General features: G+C 52.5%; 1 protein-coding gene across 23 annotated transcripts in view; it reads right to left on the minus strand.

Annotated features, from left to right (window-relative positions):
• Tns1 (tensin 1) overlaps nt 1-23037 on the minus strand; it is a 223137-nt gene that overhangs the window by 25418 nt on the left and 174682 nt on the right. For 11 of the 23 annotated variants that reach the window (XM_087904094.1, XM_087904104.1, XM_087904185.1 and 8 more), the window contains 6 exons: nt 17253-18776; nt 11312-11398; nt 6258-6454; nt 5415-5490; nt 1576-1668; nt 600-623 (listed from right to left, as the gene is read on the minus strand). In XM_087904094.1, the coding sequence (XP_087760220.1) occupies nt 600-623; nt 1576-1668; nt 5415-5490; nt 6258-6454; nt 11312-11398; nt 17253-18776 (2001 nt within the window). Of the gene's footprint in view, nt 1-168; nt 208-599; nt 624-1575; nt 1669-5414; nt 5491-6257; nt 6455-11311; nt 11399-17252; nt 18777-23037 lie in introns of all 23 variants that reach the window. The other 12 variants (XM_087904142.1, XM_087904116.1, XM_087904096.1 and 9 more) reach the window with 6 other exon arrangements.

Raw genomic sequence — 23037 nt, forward strand, 5'->3', positions numbered from 1 at the left:
GCAGTGCCCAGAGTGGCATCTCATTGTCAGAAGGTGGGGACAGGAAGGCTATGTGCCTAGTCACTTGAGAGCAGGTGAGGAAAGAGATCTAGCCCCCAGCCGGCCTCCATGTGAAAAGCCATCCCCAGACCTAGAGAGCGGGAGCCACACACAGCAGAGTGCACTTACCTTCTGGAGGCTGAGTCACCTCCTCCCCCTCACCTTCCTCTGAGGGAGGAGAAGAGAGACAAGAGGAGGAGAGGCAGGAAGGGAGGGCAGATGATAAATATGAGAGGAAGATCCCAGAGGAGGGAGAGAGAGAGAGAGAGAAAAGAGAGGTTATCAGGATTATATCTAGAGAAAGAATTTGGTGAAGAAAGGGGGTCTGGAGGCTGGGATCCTCCTCCACACAGGACCCTGGAGTCCAGGTCCCTCTCAGCCTCTGCAGCCAGGGCTTGCGTGGACCAAGCATCAGATAGCAGCATGCTGGCTAGCGAGAGAAGGCCTCTGGCCCTTCGTCTCTGTGATGGCTGAGTGTATCTGCCCATGCTCGTACACCCTAAGTGGAGGCTGTGTCTCCGTGTCTGCATTGCTCACAAATGCATGTTACGCCCTCTTACCTGGCTGGATCAGTCTTCTGGTGACTAAGGAAGAAAGGAAAAGTTGACCCCCCGAGAGCTGCAGCTCAGCCTTAAACTAGCTCAGCAGACCCCTAATTGCCATAAAAAGTCCCAGAGGACCCCTGTCTCTCTCCCCTACAGAGGAAACTGGGGAATGGGCAGGACATAGAGGGATGGGTCTGGTAACCATCCACGTCATACTGTGACCTTCTCCCGAACATGGCCATCCACCCCATAACCAGTATAGGGGACCTTGGTGTGGTTGGGGGCAGCCCAGAAAGTTCCCAGAGCCCAGCTCCTATTCTTAACTACAGGGTCAAAGGTCGCCGACATTGGGCATGTGAACGTAAGGAGGAGCAGAGTCTGCTTTGGGGGTGCAGAGAAGACCCTGGGCGAATACTGAAATAACAGGGAGAGGGCAGACGGCATGGCTTCTGGGAGTGACCCATTTCTCAGGCAAAGCTCTGTGTGTGTGTGTGTGTGTGTGTGTATGTGTGTGTGTGGAGCTGGGAAGAAATAGCCCAAATACTTAAGCTCTGGCCTCTGATGTCACCAGGATGCTCAACCGAGGAGCCACTGGACTGTAGTAGGGGTGAGGGGGGCTGTCACCAAACAGCAGGCACGGCTCTCTACTGCACACCTGTGTGTATGCGCGCACACACACGCACGTGCTGGGACACAGCACTAACACAGGGCGCTAGGCTTCCAGCAGGGCTGACCAACTCCAACAGACCTGGGAGCGGGTCTCAAAACCCTAAGGCCCAGAAAGCAGTGGCAGGCAGGAAGAACACCCCCAAGGCCCGCAGAGTGGCCCCTCCGAATTACTCCAGTGTGGCACACAGTCACGGCCTCCTCATTTCCAGGAAGGTCCCCCAAAGCCTCTGCTCTGGGAGAGCTCTAGTCAGAACACCCGCTCGGACTCCTGGGTTCTCCGGGCCTCCCACGCCATTTCCCTCCCTCCCTTCCGATCACTCACCACCTGTGGGGTGCAGGAGGATGTCAGCTGGATTGTGGGGCTTCAGACCCAGAGCAGACAGGGGTGTCTTGGCCAGACCTGGAGGAGAGCGCACTGTGTAGGAAGAAAGATGGAGAGACACGGGAGGTGAGGATACACCATGGTGAGGGTGTGGACTGCTGAGGTCTGGCAGCCCCCTCCCTGCCCATGCTTAGCTGGCTCCCCTGCTCTCCCCTGCCCTCCCCCATCCTTGAGAGACAGCTATGGCTCCTCTCTACAGCCACCATCCCTGTACCTTATGAAGGCCTATTAACCACAGCCCACTCTTCAGTTGTCTTTGCCTTCTATAGATGATCTTCCCACTTTCTCCTTCCCCAGCATCCTGTTACTACACACACACACACACACACACACACACACACACACACACAGAGAGAGAGAGAGAGAGAGAGAGAGAGTCCTTGCAAGATAGGCACACAAATGTAAGACAAACAAAGTAGTCTCAAGAAGAACTTCTTGAAGAGCAGGGCTGAGCATCACAGGCAGGGACCTCACCATCCCTGAGACTCAGAAGCCCCAGGTCACAGGGTCCCATGAAAATCGTGAGAAAGAGTGAGACTTGGTACTGGAGTCTTGGTACTCTGGGAGGAAAACTCAGCTCTCTGTTCTCAAGAGTATGGCTTCCTGGGTGAAATGAGGCTCCTCCTGAGCGGCCCATCGGGGTTACAGGTGTCACGTATCACACAAGGTCAGAAAGGGCCGCCCAGCTTTTTCCCCATCGGCCAAGGACTTTGAGCCGCGCAACAGGGGTGGTATCGTGCCCAGAGTTCAGCGGCAGCTACCGTGAATCCTAGCGCATCTCTGAGAAGTAAAGGAATGAGGACTGGGGCTCCTGTCAGGAATCCCGACAGCCAGAAGAAAACACAGCCCCTAAGGACACATGTGCTCTCCACGGCTCTCGACAGATGAGCTGTAGCCTTCATGGGCCCAGGGTCCAAGCTTGGCTCCATGGTCGACATTTTAAGTATCAAACAGCTACAACAAAGTACCATCCTACTGTGTGAGCAGCAGGCACAGCTTACCCGTGTGTGCTCACCTGCGCGCGCGCGCGCACACACACACACACACACACACACACACACGGGACATCACAGGGACAGATGAGATCTGCCCCTGTCCTCCACCTTTTCTCCGCCCTAGTCATTCCAACAGACAATGTGTGACAGGCACAACATACACTTCCGCGGCTGAGTCGGGCAAGGCCTTTGCCTGCCCTCTCCGCGTCTCCCTGCCCCGTGCTGCTAACATTGTCTTTTGCTTATAAGCACCCCTCGGTTGTTTAGTAACCTTTGTCACACAAGTGCCCGTGAATGAGAGAATCTCATGGCATCACCATGAGAGAATGAGCTGCTCTGTGTGACCAGGGTTTGTGGGAGAAATCCCCACCCTTGGCTAACATCCGCTGCCCGGCAGGTGCAGCTAAGGGGCAGGAGAATAAGAAGAGAGAGAAGAAATAGGAGAAGCTTTGCTTGGCTTCTCCCCTCCACCCCATCCTCAGCTTCCCAGACCCAAGCAATGTGGCCCTTATAATGAGGCAAGGAGTGGGTGGCTCTGAAGACAGGCACCCTCTCCTTCCTGAGAGAAACATTCCTTGCATTTCTCCGCCTTCCAACCTCTCTCTCCGGCCCTAGGCCTTTTTTGAAACTTCAGACTCATATATGTCCCCAGGGCACGCATAACTGGCCACTGGAGAGGAGAGAAATCGCAGAACCCAATTCTGGTATAATTACCATAATGTCCATTCCCAGCAGGGGAAGCCCAGGTGGACACAGCGGTGAGGGAAGGAGTTATAAAGGTGAAAGGTTAAGGCCCAGAGATACCGTCTCGTCACAAGAAGCCACATAGCCACTCTGGAGCAGAATGCCCTAGGTATGGACGTCAGCTGCTCTAAATCCAACCTGGGCATTTACGGTGGGCTAATCTGGCCTGGGTTGCCCTAGGGGTTCAGAATACACACTGGAACCCAAAATGTGTGCGAAAATGACACAAAGTAACACTTGAGTTTATTTAGTATTTTGTTTTGCTTTTTTGTTTGTTTTTGTTTTTGTTTTGAGGCAGGTTCTTGGCCCCAAACTTGCAGTCCCCTGCTTCAGCCTTCTGAGTGATAAAATTACAAGTGCACCCCATCATACTTGACTTGATTTATGTATTTATTTACTATTTATTTATTTATTTAAGTTTATTTTTGTTTTGTTTTTCAAGACAGAGTTTCTCTATGTAGTCTTGGAGGTCCTGGAACTTGCTCTATAGACCAGGCTGGCCTCGAACTCACTGAGATCCTCCTGCCTCTGCCTCCCGAGTACTGGGGTTAAAGGTGTGCACCACCACCCTGACTCATTTTTAAAATACCAATATCACTAACTCAATATTTTAGACTGGAGTTTAATAAAAATATTTCTATCATTAATTTCACTGGTACCCTTTGAGAATAAATTCTCTGGGTGCACATATGTGGTATATTCATGTGTGTGCATGCGCCTGTTAGCATACACATGTGGAGACCAGAGGCTGGCATCTAGTTCTTTCTTTGTCTCTTAAGATGGGGGCTGTGGATTCAGCGAGGCTAGCCAGTCAGCTCCTGGGGATCCTCTTGTCTCTGCACCCTAGAGCTGAAACTACAAGTGCTCCTAGCTTTTTATGTGTGGGGGTGCTAAGGATCAAAACTCAGGTTTTCATGGTTGTCTAGCAAGCACCCACTAAGCACTCTTAAAATGTTTCTAATATCATATAATATCTCAACAAAATATTGATATTGAAATATTGACTTTCCTATTGAAATGATAATTTTTCAGGTTTAGTAAAAACTACAATTGATTTCACTAGTGTCCTGACACAGAAAATTTTAAATCACAGGTGTATGTGTGTGTGGTGTGTGTGCATGCACACGTATGCGTGCACACACAGCTTCAACCTACCATATGCCTGGGATAGTGGCCCACACATGCAGGACACATTTTGTCCCTATGAAGGACAGTCATACCCCAGGAGATGCACGGCTAGGCTCAGTCACCTTTTCCTGCCAGCTCTCCTTCTCTCAGGGACTAATGGGCATCTTGGGCCAAGCCCTGTGTACCCAGGCACTGAGCATTGCCCATCTTTACCTTTTCTGCCACCCAAGCCTCTCAGTTGAATCCCTTAACACCTGGAAAGACCCTACACTGCCCCTATTAAAAAAATCCCCCAATTCCTCTCAAGGCACTTCCCCTACAGAAAGGAGCACTGACCACCCTGGGGCTCATTCGGATCTATTGTCTGTCTGTCTGTCTGTCTGTCTGTCCACCGGCTTCTCCAGTGAGTACCCTGGGGTTGTAAACTAAAGACCCTTCCTAGAGGCCAAGGACAGCATGAGAGAAGATAGACCTGCCCCCATTCTTTCTTAGCAGAAGTGACACAGGGTGTCTGAGATGAAGATGCCGGCATACAGATAAGCCAGGCGTCAGAAATGAGAGCAAGGACAAGTCATGATTGTCACACTGGGCAAGACTTTCTTACTAGTGTTGCGGGGGGGGGGGGACAGTGACTCAATCAAGACAGAAAGTTCCAGAGGACAAGAGTCAGGATCTGCGGTCAAACAACATGGATGCCAAATCTGAGCAAGTCTCATCCTTAGGTTGAGAGCAGACAGTAGAGAACATGGAGCTTTAGAGTAGAGACAGGGGTGGGGCATGGAGCAAAAACCAACCAATTGGTTTTTCCAGTCCTTCCCACCTCTGCTCACTCTCTCCCCTCCCACCCCACCCCTGGACAGTCACAAAGTCATACTGCACAAGGTGGGGGATAGGTTTAGCAGGTGCTCTTACCCCCACTGGATGGCGGGCCACTTGGGGAGGTCCTCTCCATCTCCTCGAAGGCCTCCTTGTAGCTATGCAGATGGGGCTGCAGGAGAACAGAAGGCCAGAGAGAAGGAAGTCCTGAGGAGAGGCTCCTTTTCACGTGATCCTGGGCATGAGGACAAGCAGCTTGGCAGCCCACACATCCCCTCCCCAGCCTGACTCTCCACCTCACCAGGGAAGCCCAAATGCTGGCCACTCAACGCCTCAACCACTCCTTGTTGGTGGCTAAGTATGGGGAGTGGCTGCAAGGCCATACTAAAGCCTGGGCTGAAGTATTTCAGAACAGGGCCGCAGAGCTATGCTGTGCTGGAGTCTCTGTAGGAGCATCTGGACATGAAGGGTTTTAACAAACTCCCTGGCAGTTCTTCTGTATATGAAAGTTCAAGACCCACTGCCTCTGACTACTGAAATGTTTTGGCAATGGAATCATTTGGGCACAAAAATTAAACCTCCTAAAAAAAAAAAAAGAGTCTCATTTCTCCAAAGTTCAAAAAGACGCTTGCTTGCCAGTCTATCTGACCCACTTTGGACTATAAATCTTGGGATCATGCATGCTACCTCGAGGATGCTTATCACCTCCCTAAAGAACTTTCTTTAGGGATTGAGGAGGGAACTTCGGTTTCAGTGTTAAAGCAAGTAGCTGGGGCACAAACGCTATTGAAGCGAGGAGGCCTTGGGTGAGGATGCAGGGAGGGAGAAATGGCTACATTTACTGATGAAGCAATAGCCGTAGATCCTCAGGCTCCTGGAGACGCACCACGGACTCTGCTTTCTGCTGTGGCCCCAAGACTCATCAGTTCCAGGACTCACCTCTTTGGGCCGCCCTCCAGGATTGAGGGCAATGGTGAGAGCCAGCTCAGGGGAGACGCACTGAACGGGGGAGCGGACCCCAGGACTACGGGGGGATGTGGCCTCTGGAGACTGGTTCTCATACTGTCCATCACTGGCTGCTCGCCTCCGCAGTGGGGCTGGGGGCTCTGCGGGCTGCCTCTCCCGAGCCTGAACCCCTGGGAGGAAGGGCAGGACATGGAGAGCAATGAGCAAACTAAATAATGATGTGATCCCATCAAATACCCTTCCTCACACAAAGGCAACACCTCAGCCCAGGGGTTAAACTGGAATGAACCACACTCCCTCAGGCCCTCACCACGCCATCCTGTCCCCAACTCAGCTCAAACCCTAAATTTCCCCTGGTGTCAGGGTTGGGGGTGAGGGTAAAGGCTGCTTAGCCTGGCCTCTGCCTTCAAGACGAGTCTCTCTACTCTGTATAGGATTTAGACCAAGAACACAAAGGCTTGTAACAAGAAACAGATGTCGGCTCCTTCCAGCCCCCAGAGGCAAAAGGCCAGAGCTTCCAGAGGAGGGAGGGGAGGGTCTCCAAGGCAACTGCATCAACCAACAAGCAACATGGAGCCTTTGGGAAGGACTTTTGGAAAGGGCTAAATTGCATCATCTCACACATGGTGCTCCCAGTGGGAAACAAAAGAATGACCAAGTCACACTCTGGAGTCTCCAGCCACAACTGGCTTCTGCGGTGGATTTGATCTCAGGGGTTCCCTGGCTTTCACCCAGTGCACCCCTGAAACCTCTAACTTCCCCTACAGCAGCCCCTCGCAGCCCCCTTCCTCTCAGTAACCCGCGGGGGCTAAGGCCATGGTGGAGGCCAAGACTCCCACCATACCCTACCCTGGCAAAGGGCAAGAAAGTGAGAGCAAGGGACTCCTTCTTCCTGTCTCCACTTCCTGTTTAGCCTACTACAAAGGCTTCCCGTGTTAGCCTCACCCTACCTCCTCCCCATCTTTTCTCCCCACAGCTGGGCCAGGGTATGGAATCTATTATTTCACTGTGCTGGCTTCCAGAACCCTAGAATATTGACTTCCCAGGTCCCAGGAGCCAAGGCCCAACCCTGAGAGTTGGATCCTAGGCTTAATTATTTTAAATTCTCATCTCTGCCTTCATCACCACCAAGGGCTAACTAAGCTTAGGTCACAGGAGCGTGGGACATGAACACACATCTGGGTCCACCTCCTTAGCCACAAGTGGCAGTGTGTACATGTATACATGCATGTATAAACACACACATGCAATGCTGGTCCTTAGGAACACAGCCAGGACAGCCTGGTGGGCCTTGCCCTTATGCAGCCTGAATCCCCTCTCATCCTCTATAGTGGGATCTGCATAGCCCAGGTGGTCCCCAACCCTTAGTTTCCACAGCCACAAATGGTTGCCATGGACTACATTGCCCAGGAAGCCTTTCTGCTTAATGTGAATAGGAAAGTGCTGACTGGGGCAGAGTCACCTCACTCATACACAGTGACTGTGCAGATAAACATGCTCTGTGATGAAGGTGACTATGGTGCAGATGCACGCGCTCTGTGATGGAGGCTCTGGGGACCTATCAGGGACTATCAAGACCAGCTGCCAACAGTACAAGTGAGATGCAGAAGGTAGAAGGCATCCCAGAGTCTCCACTCCGGGCCGTGACTCAGGCAGCCCTGCCTACCTGCACAACGGAGACCAAAACAGACTGCATCCTGCTGGTCCCAAACTGCTCTGCTCAAAGCAAACAACCCCCTAACCTCAGAATGCCCTGCTTTCCAGAAGAGAGAGGGAAAAAAAAAGAGGGTGTGTCAGTCCTGAGCAGCAGTCCCAGGCTGCTGGGAGAATCTACAGGGAATAGAGAGAGGAGGTGGCTCTGGACATCTGGAGCCATCCCGGACACTGCCAGCAACTGTAGGCTCCCAGAACTCAGGCAGCTTCTGGCCTCAGGCCCTCTTCTCTTTCCTCCTGCCAGGCCCTGCCAAGCTCAGGCCTCTGGGACGTGTGGGCCAGCCCTAGTCCTGCTTCTGGGTTCATTCCTGGCAGGAGCATTAGAGACCACTGCTTTTCTAATAACGTTATGACAAAGGAGCAACTTCACAGAAGTTCTGGGGTGTGGAGTTGAATTCAGCCCCAAGGTGGAAGGAAACGCCTAAGAGTTGCCTTTGGTTCCAGGGGTACCACCACTCCCCACTCCGACATACACTCCACAACCACAGTCTCTGGCAATCTCTCCTTTTTTTTTCAAGAGTAGCCACTTCTTTGTTTGGGGGTCTTGTGCTAGCTTTTAGAAAGGAGGCCTGTTTCCACTGGAGTCGCCCTCTAGGAGGGACAGAGAACATTCTCACCCATCCTTTCCTGGCTCCCTCCAGGCCCAGGGCCAAAGGACAGTAGTGAGGACCAAGGCTGCTCTACATGTGTGGTGGGCCACCAGCAGAGGACACAGACCGGCCCAAGGTAGACGGGCACTTGAAAGCAAGCATAACTGAGTCATTCAGCTCCCTTCCCTGTCACTGCCAGGATGGCACATGGGGGCATGCTCTGCCCAGGGGCTGCAGTTGAACCAAACGATCTCCAAAGAGCAAGGAGACTGCGGGGCAAAGTTTCCCTTTACAGAAGAGGAAAGACCCCCACACTGCACTCCCACAGGGCTGACCATTCCCAGAAAGTGGTCCATGGCACCAGCGGCCAGTCAGGGCACTCAGGCTTGGAACACAGTGTCTCACTGTTGTCCCCTTGGCAAGACCATAGCTAACCCAGAGTGCCTGGAGAGCTATGGTCCCTCTCTTTAGCCTCTTTCTATGAGAGGGAGCCTGACACAGTAGAGAGGAGAGAAGAGCCTTATTGTTCCTCAGCCAAGTGGTGACTCTGGACACCAGCTGACAGCCAGGGCTAGAGAGAGAGAGAGGGAGAGAGAGAGAGAGGGAGGGAGGGAGGGAGAGAGAGAGAGAGAGAGAGAGAGAGAGAGAGAGAGAGAGAGAGAGACCGTGTACAGCTCTCTCTCATCCCCAAAACTGTATAAACATCCAGAGGGGGCCTGCTCCCTGTGCAGACTCCACTGAGGATTCCTTAGTCTCCTGGCCTTTCTCTCCAAGCCTTTGCTTGCTACATGCACACAGACAGAAGTTCTTTCCTCCCTCCCTCCCTCTTTCTCTCTCTCTCCCTCTCTCAATCTCTCTCTCTCTCTCTCTCTCTCGTTCTCTCTCTCTCCCCCCTCCCTCTCTCTCTCACACACACTGAAAGAGATAGACAGACAGATAGACACAGAGAGACAAAGAGTATGTGTCTTAGCCCCCACAGGGCCAGAGGAAGCCATCAATGGTTCTGGAAGGTTCTCCCCAGCAGGCGGCTGCGTAATGAGAAGTGGCATACTCTGATGGTAAGAAACTGGCCTTTCAACCCATAATGCCCCGAAGCCAGTCCTGGGTCGGCCACTCAGGGTTATTTCACTCGGGGCTGACTGGCACCTGATCTTCCGCAGCACCTTATGAGAACAGGTGGTCACCACAGCCTGACAGCTGCCACATACACCTAGGAACAGTGTTGCGTCGGCCCTGTCCTGACTGCCCCCAGGACAACACTGTGCCTAGGGGAACAGTTCTCTGCCCAAAGTGCTCTATGGGTCCCAAAGCTAATAGCATGCATGTGCATATACATATCTGTACATAGAGATCGATGCGTGTGTGTGTGTGTGTGTACATTCATACAAACACACACATACTGCCACTCTTCAGAGTCACCCCGATAAATCCCCAAAGTCACACAGTGTCACTACAGCCATCAACACAGACCTCCCACAGACCCAGATCCTGGTCGCCCCCACCCCCACAGACCCAGCTCTTCTTTCCAGCCTTCCGTTTTCCAAAAGACTGGATTCCTCAGCTCCAGGTGGTAGGACAGGGTGTCCGGCTTCATGCCCAGGGCTCCAGAAGTAAGGGGATCCAGGATGGAAGCCACCTGCTGGGCCAGGGCACTAGAAAGCCACACGCATCGCATCACACTAGCAGCTCCAGGGCAAGCCATGCCAGCTCCCCCCGGGACAGGGCCACTGTCCCATAACCTCAACAGGACCCTGGGCCCAGTTTAACACTACATTCCCCACTGCTGGGCCAAGAAAAAAAGGCAGAGGGAAGAGAAAAGAGAGGGAAGGGCAACCTGTCAAAGCCATCTTCCGAGTATCAGGGGGCTGCAGCAGAATGGTCCATAGGGCAACAGACACCGCACTGCCCTCCGGGTTTAAAGATGCCTTTGCCTGGAGCTGCTTACGGCTGTGACATTGGAGAAGCCTGGGTGCATGGTCTCCTCCCTGTTACTGGCCTCCAGGCAGGAGTGAGCAGACAAAGGAGGAGAGCCTAGCAGCCCGCATGTCACAGAGGCTGGGGGCACTAGCTGGCAGGGTCCTAGACTAACAGGAGCGTGATGGAGGGCTCACACACCGGCGGCAAGTTGTAGCACCATGCCACATACACGCGGCGGGTTTTTCAGACTGAGAATGTGGGTTCTGAACAGTGGCGACACCATACGGGCACAGGCAAGGTGAGGCCACGGGTCCTAGGGTCAGAGGAGTGTACCGTGCAGCAGTGACTGGGCCACCTCTTCCTGTCTGACACGTGGTGGTCCCAGGGAAAAACACAGTTCTGAGTCTTGGCCCTGAAGCCACCTGGGGTGGCTAAGAATAAGAGACTGGGCACCTCACTGGAAAGACCAACATCTCCACCGGGCACTCTGAAAGTTCCTCTAATTACTTCCGACCTTGTGCCCAGCAGACAAGGCCAACTAAAAAGCATCAGGTCTTCAGCCAAGCTGAGAAGGGGGGGTGGGGCTAAGGGAGGAGAAAGGGAAAGAGGACTAGGGAAAGCAGGAGAGGGAGGAGGATGAGGAGGGGAGGAAAAACAGAGCCACCTTATAGGAGAGTAGGGAAGGCAGGAGAGAAAGGAAGGTGAGGAAGGTTTGGGCAGAACCTCATGGTCAAAGGGGATCAGAGGGAAGCTGGAAGCTGAAGCAAGGGTCCACAGCCACAAGGAAGGAGAATCAGAGGAACCCACCAGAGATGGAAGCAGATCGGAGCCGGTGCAGAGGAGAGGGTCGAAAGCTGCCACTCTGCCTCAGGCCCTGCAGTCTGGCATTGTACGCTGTCCACCCACACCCCAGGGGAGCCGGCAGGAAGAAGAGGCACCAGGCATAGGAAGCACCCCACCAATGCCACGGGGGACGGGGGACACAGAACACATGGAGAATGCGGGGGGGGCGAGGCATTAAACAACATGAAACAGAACAAAAACAAAGAAAAAAAATCAGGGTTAGTCATTGTTCTGACTCCAGGGTAGGGCTACACATTGGAGGGGAGTGGGAAGGGAGGGAGATGGAAAGACAGGGTGGGCCAGGGTCTTTGCTCCTCTGCAGGGCAGGTGGTTTTCCTTCCTAAGTCCAGTAGCAGCCTGGGACCTAGAGACCTCAGTCCCTGTGAGCCTGCACTGTGAAAGTCTTCCTAGGCCATCCAAGAACCTCCCTTTCTCTCTAGGTCACCCATTCCCTTCTGAGCCCCTTGCATTCCTTAGCCCCATGGTAATTCAGTCACATTATCCTCTCCCCTGGAGCCCCCCATTCTTTTAGTTGCTGCCCAAAGCCACTGGGTACCACGAGGAGAGGCCTTGGGATAAACCTCCAGGGCACTGACTGTAGAAGGGCCCTGTTGTGTTTCTCTGTCCTTACCTTGCTGATTAGCAAGCTACCTACCTTTATGTCTCAGGGCCTGCGCCAGCGGCTGGTACTTCCCATGGACTGCCTATCTGGCCTGCACACTGCTCCCAGCTTGTTAAATTCCACCCTCTCCCCTTAGTTAGAATCTGTTAGTGGCTGCTAGAATCCTGACCCTCACAGAAGCCTCATGAGCATCTTACACTGAACTCCCTCTAAGTCAGCCCCTCCCAAGCTCTCATGCCAGCTAGAAACACCTCTGCTATTCAGTTGCTTGTGACAAGGACCCATTTGTTCTTTTCTTTTCCTCTTACATTCCATATCTAGTTGATTTTTGGAAATCTTCCTGGCCGAACCTCCGAAATAGTCTACCATTTTCCTCCCATCCCTGCACTTCCATGCCAATTGATAGAGAGCACCAGCCTCCGAAAGGACCTCCCTCCTCCCATCTTGGCCATACAGATACTCTGGGAAGCCAGGTGACATCACCATTTGGACCAAATCCTTTCGAAGGCTTCTCAGAACACACACACGAAAACTCTAAGTTCTTCGGGTCACCTGCCAGCCCGAATTCAAGCTGGCTCCGTTCCCATTACCTCTTAGAGCTCGTGTGGGTCACTCCGCTCCAGCCACGCCAAGCATGCTTCTGCCTCAGGCGCTTCGCACACAGACTTCTCCCGATAACGCGGTCCCTCGCTGCCTAGGGAGGTCTTCCCTGATCATGGCAAGCACTCATTCATCTTCCACGTCCCCCTGGCACATCTCTATTTCTAAAGCATTTAACCTTCCACCTCAAAATATTATAAAAGTTTAGTGGCCAATTCTGCCACGAGGGTAAAGGTTTTATTGGTCGCCGACATTTTCCCAGATCCTGGACTACCAAACAGCCCGGATTAATGCTCGTGTTGAATGATAAACTTAATGGGCCTTGACCTCAATCCTATATGCAAGAATGAACTATCAAAGCTGTTTCTGAATCCAAACCCTAAAGCTTAATGCCAGGATTTTACTCCATTTTTCTCCAAGCCTCCTCACTTTTGTGAAGAAGTATCTGAACTCTTGATGAGCCTGAATAATCACCAGATTCCCAGGCTCCTTTTCTGCCCATCACTTTCTCTCCTCTCTCTTCCTTCTCCTCCTTCCACCTTCGGTTCCTCTCATTTCTACCTAAACTCACGCCCATGACTCTCACCATTCCAGTTCCCAATGCCTTGTTCCCCACCTCAACAACCATTCTGCCCCCTTTTTATCATAAAACCACTCCAAAGAGTAGCTGGCAAGTTGTCCTCACTCCTCTTCCACGTCCTCCCAAGTCGCTCAGTGTCTGGCTTCTGTCACCGGCACTCAACTGAAAATATGCCTTTGAAAATCTCCAGTCTACCTCACTGGCCAGCCGAACGGGTTTCTCCCTCACCAATCCCCACCCATGGTTCCACCCTTTCTTCTTTTCCTTTCCCATCTCAACTTGGCATGGCGCACTGCACTGGGCTCCCGCCACCACCCTCAACACTCACTCACACTGAGATCCCGCTAGGCCTTTGTCTCCCTATGGTCATTTTTCTGAGTTCTCTCTCTTCTCCATGCCTAGGCCACAGACTCCCTCAAAGTTCACAGCATGCATTAACCTCCACCTGTGGGAGAAGATTCTCGAATCTACAGCTTTTCAAACCACACACCTCTACACCTAGAGCGTCCCCATTGCCACAGCGGAGCCCTGTGGCCACATCTCCTAACATGTCAGCCGCCTCCCCTTCACCCTGTTAAGGGGGCTACAGGCTTCTGTTCACAAAGCCTTCCTAACGCTGTGATCCTTTAAAACAGTCCTCCATGTGGGGTCCCCCAACCACAAAATTTCTTCAATGCTACTTTGTAACTGTAATCTTGCTACTGTTATGAATCATACTGTCAATACCTGATATGCAGGACATCTGATAGTCAACACCTGTGAAAGGGTTGTTCTATACTCAAAGGGGTCATGACCCACAGGCTGAGAGCCACTGCCTTAGACCATCTTGAACATCCCCCTCCCCACTGGTTCATTTGTAAATGCATTGGTTCTGACCCCTTAGTACACATGGCATCACCTAGACTCTTCCATGACTGAAGCCGGCACTCCAGTCCGGCGCTCCATCACCAGGGCTATCTGGGAAGCACCGAGTATCTTACAGTCAAAGTCACTCCTGCTTCACTGCCTTCCTGCTGGGACCCACCAGACAGAGCTCCAGAAGCACCACTGTGCCCAGGCATTGCTGTCCATACTAAACCACCTAATGATTTCTTATGTCACTCAGCACATCCAATCATCTCGGTCTGAAATTTAAGACCATCTTGAGACAGGGTGGCAGCTGCCTTTCCTACTCCATAGTCACCCGCCGTTCTGCAAACAAGCCGCATGCCCTCCTGAGAACCCACTCTACCCAGGAACCTCGCTCTTTCAAAGCTGTTCTCAACCATGGCCAAACTGAACACGGCACGCCACTAGCCGCCACTTCCACCGTCTCTAGACAGTAATGACTCCACTTCTCCCTCGTGGGATCGCTTCCACAGCTCTTATTGCAAATAACTGCATCCTAAAATTCTAGCTCTCTCCTGAACCCGACTCCTTAGGGATAAGATGTGCATCTGTCTTCTAATAAGGACTGAAATCTCCACCTCTAGAAGCATCAGGTATAGATCCAACCAATCACAGAATCAGTAGCAGGAGATACTCAGACTCTTATTTCCTGTTCTCATCTTACTGACCTGGCAGGAACGTCCAACCCAGTATTAGATGACCGTGGTGACAGCAGATGTCTATCTTCATTTTGCTTGTACTATAGGTTTGTAGTAGAAAAAAAAAAAACTACATGCCACTACATTCTTGGAGCTTAACACTGAAACAAGATGGGGAGCGGGGGTGTGTCCAAATGGAATGAATTAGGACACCATACTGGGGCAAATAAAAATCAGGAGAGTAAACGAGGGAAGGCACAAGGTCAAGGGAGCCTCTCCCTGAGATATGAGCTTCTTATGCTCCAGCTTCCTGCACCAGAATGGAAAACAAGCAGAGAGCAACAGTGCTGGAAGTCTGCTCCCCTGGCTCCCAGAATGCTCTACGCATTGGGTCTTCTTCCTGTGCCTTGCCCTGCATAAGCAATGGAGGGTCACAACAAGGATACTAAGGACACTGTGAAAGCAGAGACTTCCAGATCAGGAAATTCTGTTCCTGACAGGGCATGGACCAAAGGGGGAACTTTATAGGCCTGGCGACCAGAAACAACTGGCCCCTCTGCAGCTCATCTTATTTCCTGGCTGAGTCACTTGTAGTTGATGGAGATTGGTAACAAGGTAAGGGAACAGAGACACGGTGCCAATGATATTCTTGTTCCTCCCTATGACCTGAGTGGCTACAGAATACAGACAGTGAAACTTTTGGAAGCTGGGAGGAGAGAACCTGACTGGAGACCCGCTCCAAGAAGACCCTCCTCCCAGACCATTAGCAAGCTATAGAGCAGGGTTCCAGAAAGGGAAGAAAACTTATGCTGCCCTGTGCATCTTGAAGTTCCAGGGATCAGCTCACCACTACACTGGGGTGTCATAGTCCTTCAGCATCCTGACACCACTCAATAAAACATTGGGAGGAGAATGAGACAGCAGAGGCACTTGGGGGAGCCCCTCCTCTTTCCAAAGCAAAGCTGATAGGGACAGTTCCAGTCAATAGAGTGAGATAGAATGTGGCCACAGTCAGGTGCCCCATCTGGACCTCCACACTGTATTTTTGCCACAGAGTCACAGAGCTACAGGTCCAGGGCCTTGGGGCTCAGGGAAAGCAGAGATAGCAGTCTGGAAAGAACAGCCCTCTAGGGAGCCAAGGCCCCAACAGTAGCATTTTGTTTTTGTTTTTTTGGTTTTTTTTTGTTTTTTGAGACAGGGTTTCTCTGTGTAACAGCCCAGGCTGTTCTGGAACTCACTCTGTAGACCAGGCTGTGCCTCCCAAGTGCTCAGATTAAAGGCATGTGCCACCACCACCTGGCCAACAGTCACTTCTTATGATATAAATACTTCTACTGGCCCACTATCAGCTGATAGAAAGCAGAACCAAGGGTGGAGAGTCTCTACTCTGAAGCTCAGGAGCAGAGTGTCCCCACCCACATACCCAGCCTTGGTCCCAACCCGAGAGCCAATGGTCAGCTGAACTGCTTCCCCAAACCTACATCCACCCTTTCCAGGGAGGGCGTCTCCTCCTGCCTTGCAGCTGGCATGGTGACTCAGCTGCCCCTAAATTTAGGAAAAGGAGCAGAGGGCAGAGCCAGCTGCCTGGCTTCCTCTTCTCCCCAAGATGCCCCACCCTGTCAGCAGAGCAACTGGGCACAAGACTCACCTCATCATCACAGTCCCTGGGCCACACCTATCTGGGCTTCATCTCACAACCAGGGAAACCATTGTGCCTGGTGCAGGATTTCCCAGGTGGGGAATCTTTGACTGCCGGGGGAAGCATCGCAAACTGGGGCTGTGGGTTATGGTATCCCATGCTTGTCCCTCTCAACAGGATCCCTGCACCCTGGCTCTTTCTTGGCCTTTCCTTCCAGCAGATTCCTCTGTGATCTCTTTCTCTGTCTGTCTGTCTGTCTGTCTCTCGCACCACCCACACAGGGCGGGTCTAAGCAAGAACAGAACAGCTGAGCTAGGACGAGACTCCTGGAGTCCCCATTAGGGTGAACATCAGAGACCCACTGTTTCAGGGTATTCTCATGAGCCTTCTGGGATGGGCTCAGAATGAAATAACATCTAAGTAGCATCTAAAATCCTCCCTCTAGCCTTCTACCACTGTCCCAAGGCCCTGAACTGTGAGGACAGTGAACATTTTAGCAGCTGCAGAGTCTCCTCTCTGCTTAAAGCATCTATCCCCTAAGTCACTGCCTCCAGAAGGCCTTCCCTGATTGACTTAGTTGGTAAGCTTCATACTGGGACCTTGGTTCTGCTGATTCTGCACAATTTATCCTCTGTTAGAACCATCTACGTACTTATTTCCTGATAAAACTGCAAACTCCCTGAGGTCAGGCATGGATAGATACTGATCTTTGAGTTCCAATGCCTGGCTTAGTGCCTAATAGATGATCTATACAGGAAGGGAGGGCTGTGTGAACATTCCCAAGACCTCCCCAGACTAAAAAAAAAAAATGCTGCTAAAGGCTCTAACCTATGCTGTGCCCACCTCTCCTCGCCCCAATAGATCACAGAGACCAAACAGGGGAGGGGAGGGGGAAACAGGGAGAGGTTTCCCAGGTCTCATGTCTTCAAGGCCTTTACCTGCTACCCGGTGGGCTACCAGTCCTTCCAGATTCAGTGGTTCTTCCTCTGGAGTTCGGGAGGAGTCTGAAGTAGTCTCCTTTGGTGGGAGTTGAGGCTGAGTGACGAGACCAGGAAGAGAGGTTGGGGGCTCTTGAGGCCCCGCAGAACTATAGGGGCTCGGAAGGAAGGCGGAAGAGGCTGGACTCTTTGGACGGAAACTCTGGTTGGATCCAGCTGGACGCAGCTGATAATCGTAAGGTGAATAAGACCTGCCAGAAGAGACCAGCTCCGGGGCTCCCAGGGAATGCCCACTAGGGATATAGCCAGATCGGGACTGGGTCAGTGGGTGGGACTGGCAGGAAGAGCCCAAAAGGGGCTGGGAGGCAAGTGGGGAAGCCCCTGGCCAGGCCCCAGGGACACTCTGGGACTTATGAAGAGGGGCAGCCACTGAAGTCGGCTCCAAGTCCAGCATCAGCATATTAAGGGCTTCAATGGACTGCTCAATCTCCTGCTGGGAAGCTGCCCTCGGGAACTCTGGGAGAGTAGACATAGGTGTTTCTGCTGATAGCTGGGGGCTAGGCTTGCTGCTGGCAAGACCCTGCAAGGGGGCTCTTTCCTGCTGTCGGGGAGGTGGGTGAGGCTGTTGTTGCTGCCAAGAATTCAGGCCCCTCTGCACAGCCTCTCGACTGCTGCCCCCACGGGCTGGAGCTTGGGGCAGCTGGGGCTCCACATCTGGAAAGGACTGGGATCGGAACAGACCGCTGGGGTCATAGCCACAGTGGGCGCTGGTCACTTGTGACCAGGCTGGATGGGGTCCCTCGCGTTGGTAGCCAGATAATCCCTCCTGAGCTGAGTAGGAGGGCCGAATGGGGGCCGAATGACTGCTGTGGGGTACCATCCGGTTGGCAGACTCATAGGGGTAGCCTCCACCATTGAGCATGGGTTCTGTGGAATAGGACTTGTCCAGACCATTGGTCAGTGGGGACAGAGTCTCTGGGTATCCACCTTCACTGGTGTTGGTAACGCCATCCAGGGAGGACAGCGTGCCCATGCTGCCCCCACTCTGCCCATCCTGAATGGGCAGCTCATCATCCAGAATGTCCGTCTCCCGCTCAGATGCCAGAGCCCCACCGTTGACGTGAACCTGGGCTGGGACGATGCGGCGGCTGGGAGAGGACACGGTTGGGCCCCCAGCTGGGTGGGACCTGAGTTGCTGAGTCCGGTACATGGCGCCTTGCTTCTCTCTATCTACACCAAAGCCGCTCAGCAGGCGATCAAGCTCCTTCTTCTCCTGAGGACTCAGAGACGCAGGGGCAGTGGCAGCCCCAGAAACAGGCTCATCGGTCTTGTCTGTCTTGGTAGAGGCTGTGGAGTTGCCGGAGTCGCTGCTCACAGACAATGTGTGTTCCACATGGTTGGGAGTAGCTGACAGGGCAGGTCGTGCAGTAGTGACAGGCCCTGAGCTGCCATTCAGGGAATCCTTCTTCTTCACTTTGGCATACAGACTCCCATCCAGTGGCCCTTGAGTGTGACCCACCACTTCTGCAAGGACAACAAAGGGGGCAGCAGGCAACACATGTCAGCAAAAGGCAGTCACACTCATTAGTGATAGTCCCCCCAAAAGAGCTAAAGGCTCCCATCCACTGAGCCCCAAACCTCTCTCTCCTCACTACCCTGAGAATGGCAAAGGGGAAATATGCTAGCCCCCTAATCAAGGCTTTGGGGAAGAGCCCTCAATTTTGCACTCAGCTTCAAGTGAGGTACAGTGTAAGATGGTGCAGACTGGCCCAGGCCAGTGCCCAGCTGTGGTACATCACCAGCTTCCAACCCAGAGCTGTACAAATTATTCCACGGGCCTCAGCAACCTTCTGTTTAATATGAGGGCAGGAGACGAAGGGGATGGCTCAATGGGGAAGGCATTTGTTGCACAAGAATGAGGAGCTGCCTTTAGTCCTCAAGCACTCACATGAGAAAAAACAAAAACAAAAACATAGACAAAGATATCCTTGGGTCAACCAGGTTAGACAAACTGAACCGACAAGCTACAGGTACAATTACAGGTGCAATGAAAGACCTTGTTTCAAATAGTCAGGTAGAGAAAGACCGAGGGGAGGAAGAGACACTCAGTGTTTACTCTGGCCTCCATGTATACACACACACACACACACACACACACACACACACACACACACAATAATAATAATAATAATAATAATAATAATGAAATAAAATGAAGACAGTAACTAAATCATGTTGAATCATAGAAGACAACCCCTGTTCACTGAACTCAAGACACTTCCAACTGAATGAGCCGACGCCCTATGGCGGTATCATGGTACGACATCACCCACTGGCAGCCATGATTTCTGTTACTATGAACACCATTAATTACTGAAAGGGGACATCCAGAGTCTACGCAGCCCCTACAGCACGCACTTCAGGAAGCTTCCTCTGCTTTCCAGTCCTAGGAGTCCTGCCCTGGGATAGAGGCAGCAGGGCCAGAAGAGGCATTACCTCAAACACAAGCACATGGAAGGTTTAAGTATGAAGACCCAGACCTCCCCTAAAGACAACCTTCAAGCAGGAGAGCCAAAGAGAGTCCCAGAGGATGGCAGGGGGTATAAATACATACAATCATTCCCTTCATAGAGCGGAGCTGGAGAGTTCCGGGAGTGACTGGGCACTGGGCAGGATCCACACATGCTCAGTGCTGGACTGGGCAAAGAGGCCGAAGTCAAAGTTAAAGCTAAGGCAAACCAGCCCTAGCCTTCCACAGTGTAGTATATAGCTCAATACAAAGAATTTTCCAGAGCAGTTCAAACAATGCCATTCTTCCCTCCCACTGTCACATTTCCAGAAGTTTCTCCATATTTCTCCCAGAGCAATGGTCCATCCTTGTGGACTCGTAGTCCGTGACCAGCAGGCTTAACTCACAACATATAGGCCTCTAAAGAAGGGAAGGAGAGGCAGGGTGGGGCTTCAGGAGGCTCCCCAAAACAAGCACTCAGATGTCTGCAGCTCCCGGAACGGGAAGGTTGGACTTTGGTGCTCCAGTGGTACCCATGCCAAACTATGGAGTAGGGCAAGGGAGAGTATTGGGGGGGGGGGGTGCTAGCGCCAGGCCAGAGCAGTAGTAGAAGCAACTTAGGTATGAAGTCTGAGGGGTGTCCTTTTGTCTGAAGACAGCTCTGGAGAAGCCCCCAAGAGCAACACTTTCTCTGAAAGGAAAAAGTGAGCGCTGAGTGGCTTGGGGCCAGAGGGCTGACTCAGAAACAAGGGCTGCCCCGCCCCTGCCCAGGCAGTTCAATGACTTCACACCCTAAGGAGACAGCAGCCCAGTTTCAGCCCTCCCACCCCCATCTCCACCCCCACATACCTCCTCTCCTAACTCTCCAATCTAGACCCAAGGTATCAGGGAAAAAGGCACTTCCCAAAGGCTGTACCACCTCCAGCCAGGACCTCAGTCATATACAAAGCCAGACACAAGAGCCATGAGAAATGCACATGCCATAGAAATCAGTCAGTCGGACACACCAAGATGTATGTCCGATTCCACACTGAGGGCTCGCAGAGGGGAGAGAAACAGTAAGAAAGTGGGGTCTGTTTACATGTCCAAACACCAGTCACTGCTGGACTGCAGAAGCCATCTCCAGACATGTCACTAGACACTTCACACACGCAGTGTTGCAGGGCTTGCTACTCAAGGACGGCTGTGCTTCCAGGAAAGATGGAGAAACCGAGGTACAGAAAGGCAAAGGAATCCATTTTCAAATGTGTGGAATCTGTGCAAGTTTACGGTGAGGACTAATTTACTTTGAAGACAGAGAGAGAGAGAGAGAGAGAGAGAGAGAGAGAGAGAGAGAGAGAGAGAATAAACACACAAAAGGCAGGAATAATCCAAAATAAATATTTAAACTTAAAGCCACAAACACTTCAAAAAGCACAAATGATCTTGCCGTGCCCAAGAATTATCCCTCAGGCCCAAAATGAGCCACTGAAAACAAACCCTCACACAGAAGATTATAGCCAAAAACAAGTGGCCATACGACCGCAAAACAGAAATGCCTCCAGCCGTGCTCCTGTGTGCAAGGGCCCACACGCCACAGGCCACCACACGTCACTCAGAGCTCTCAGAGATGCTGGCCAGACAATACATTCCAAACTTCCACACATGCTCCCCAGGGCCACAGAGCTACAATTCTGGCCTCAGTTTCCTCTGAGGCTCTAGGATCTACACAAGCAACCAGCCCTACGTGGTACAGCTGCCTGTTCTGTCTGACAGCCCAGGCTCTCGGGACTGTGGCCTGAGTGTGCCATCAGCCTACCTGCACCAGACTGCGAAGGACTAAGGTGGGCCCCGCACAGTCGCCTCTCTGTCTTGCTTGCCCTTATCTCCAGAGGAGTAAAGTATAGGACACGAGGCTTTCCTCTGGCTCTGTCTCTCTGAGAACAGGCTCCCCATTTACTGGTTGCTTCCAGAGGGGACAAGTACCAAAACCAAGGGCTGCCATCCACAGAGACTTGTGAAGTGGTCTCTGGAGAGTAGGTCTCTTGGGCCAGAGGGCAGGGAGAGTTGCCTTCCCTCCTCTCAGCCTGGGCAGCTGCAGACCCTCCACACAGGCAACAGAACAGATGTTGTTGTATCCCTCAGGCCGGGATTCCTCTATAGGCTCTACCCGGCTCCACTGGCTCTGCCCTGCAGCTCCTTCACTCAGCCACAGCAGCCATGAGAGCCGCTGGTGCTGATCCAATGGGAGAACACCCAAGACCATCCCAGAATCCACCCAGGAGTTTGTAAAAGAACATTCCCCGAGGCAGGCAGGAGCATGCAGGCTGATTCTCGGCACCTGACCTCCTGCCCCCCCCCCCTCCCGGCTCCTCCTTTCCCCTCTGAGCCAGTCCTCGCTCGGCATTGATTTTGAAAATGTCAATATTAAACTTGTTCGGCCATGTAACGTATCTCGCCTGGGCTATTGTTCTCGGCAACGTCCGGAATATCAACTGCCAAGCCACTAAAGAAAATCGAAGAGGTGTAAATTATTTAATTAAACACTGCTTGTGAAATACCAAAGCAAACATATCTTGCTGTCCTCCAGGAGGGGGGCTAGTTGCTCCTGGCTGCCTAGTGCAGGCCACAGGGGCCCTGCCCTCTGAGCTACCACAGCACATTCACTGAGTGGTCCTCTAACTTGTAACAAGGGCAAAATCAAGGGCGAGCAGGCCTGCCCCAGCCCCAGCAGGACTTCACCTGATGGCCCAGTGAGCAAAACCCCAATCAGTGGAGCACTCTCACCCTCCTCCTCTGAGGGACACCCAGGTCAGTGCCTCCAGCCCCCCATGCCAGGACACACACTCTCTGGCTCCCTCTCCCCTACCACAGGCACATTAAGTCCTATTTAGCAGGACCACAAGAAGCCGGAACACAAGGCTGGTTTCAATCCATCAAAGCAGGAAGGGTAAAAGAGAAAGGCAGACACACCAGAGGGTAGAAGTGGGATAAAGAGGCAGGGAGACAAGAAGGACCTGTGGGGAGCTGGGGTTGGGGAGGGGGATCTAAGGCTTATGAGCTGAGGAGTCACCTTGGAATCCAAGGCCCAGCAGCCAACACAAGCATCTCAAGTAAAGCCCCCTCAAAAAGGAAGGAGGTCATGTCTCAGAGAAGTCTGGCACAGAAGAAGGGCCTGGCTGGGAGGGGTCATGAGTCCTGGCCAGGTGACGACTGAATATAAAGATCAACAATACCAAATACCCAGATTGTCATCGATCCTGGGCAGCAAGCCCCCAGACCCCAGTGCAGGCTGGC

Source organism: Myodes glareolus, chromosome 1 (assembly GCF_982192425.1).
Source record: "Myodes glareolus chromosome 1, mMyoGla1.1, whole genome shotgun sequence".
NCBI lineage: Eukaryota > Metazoa > Chordata > Mammalia > Rodentia > Cricetidae > Myodes > Myodes glareolus.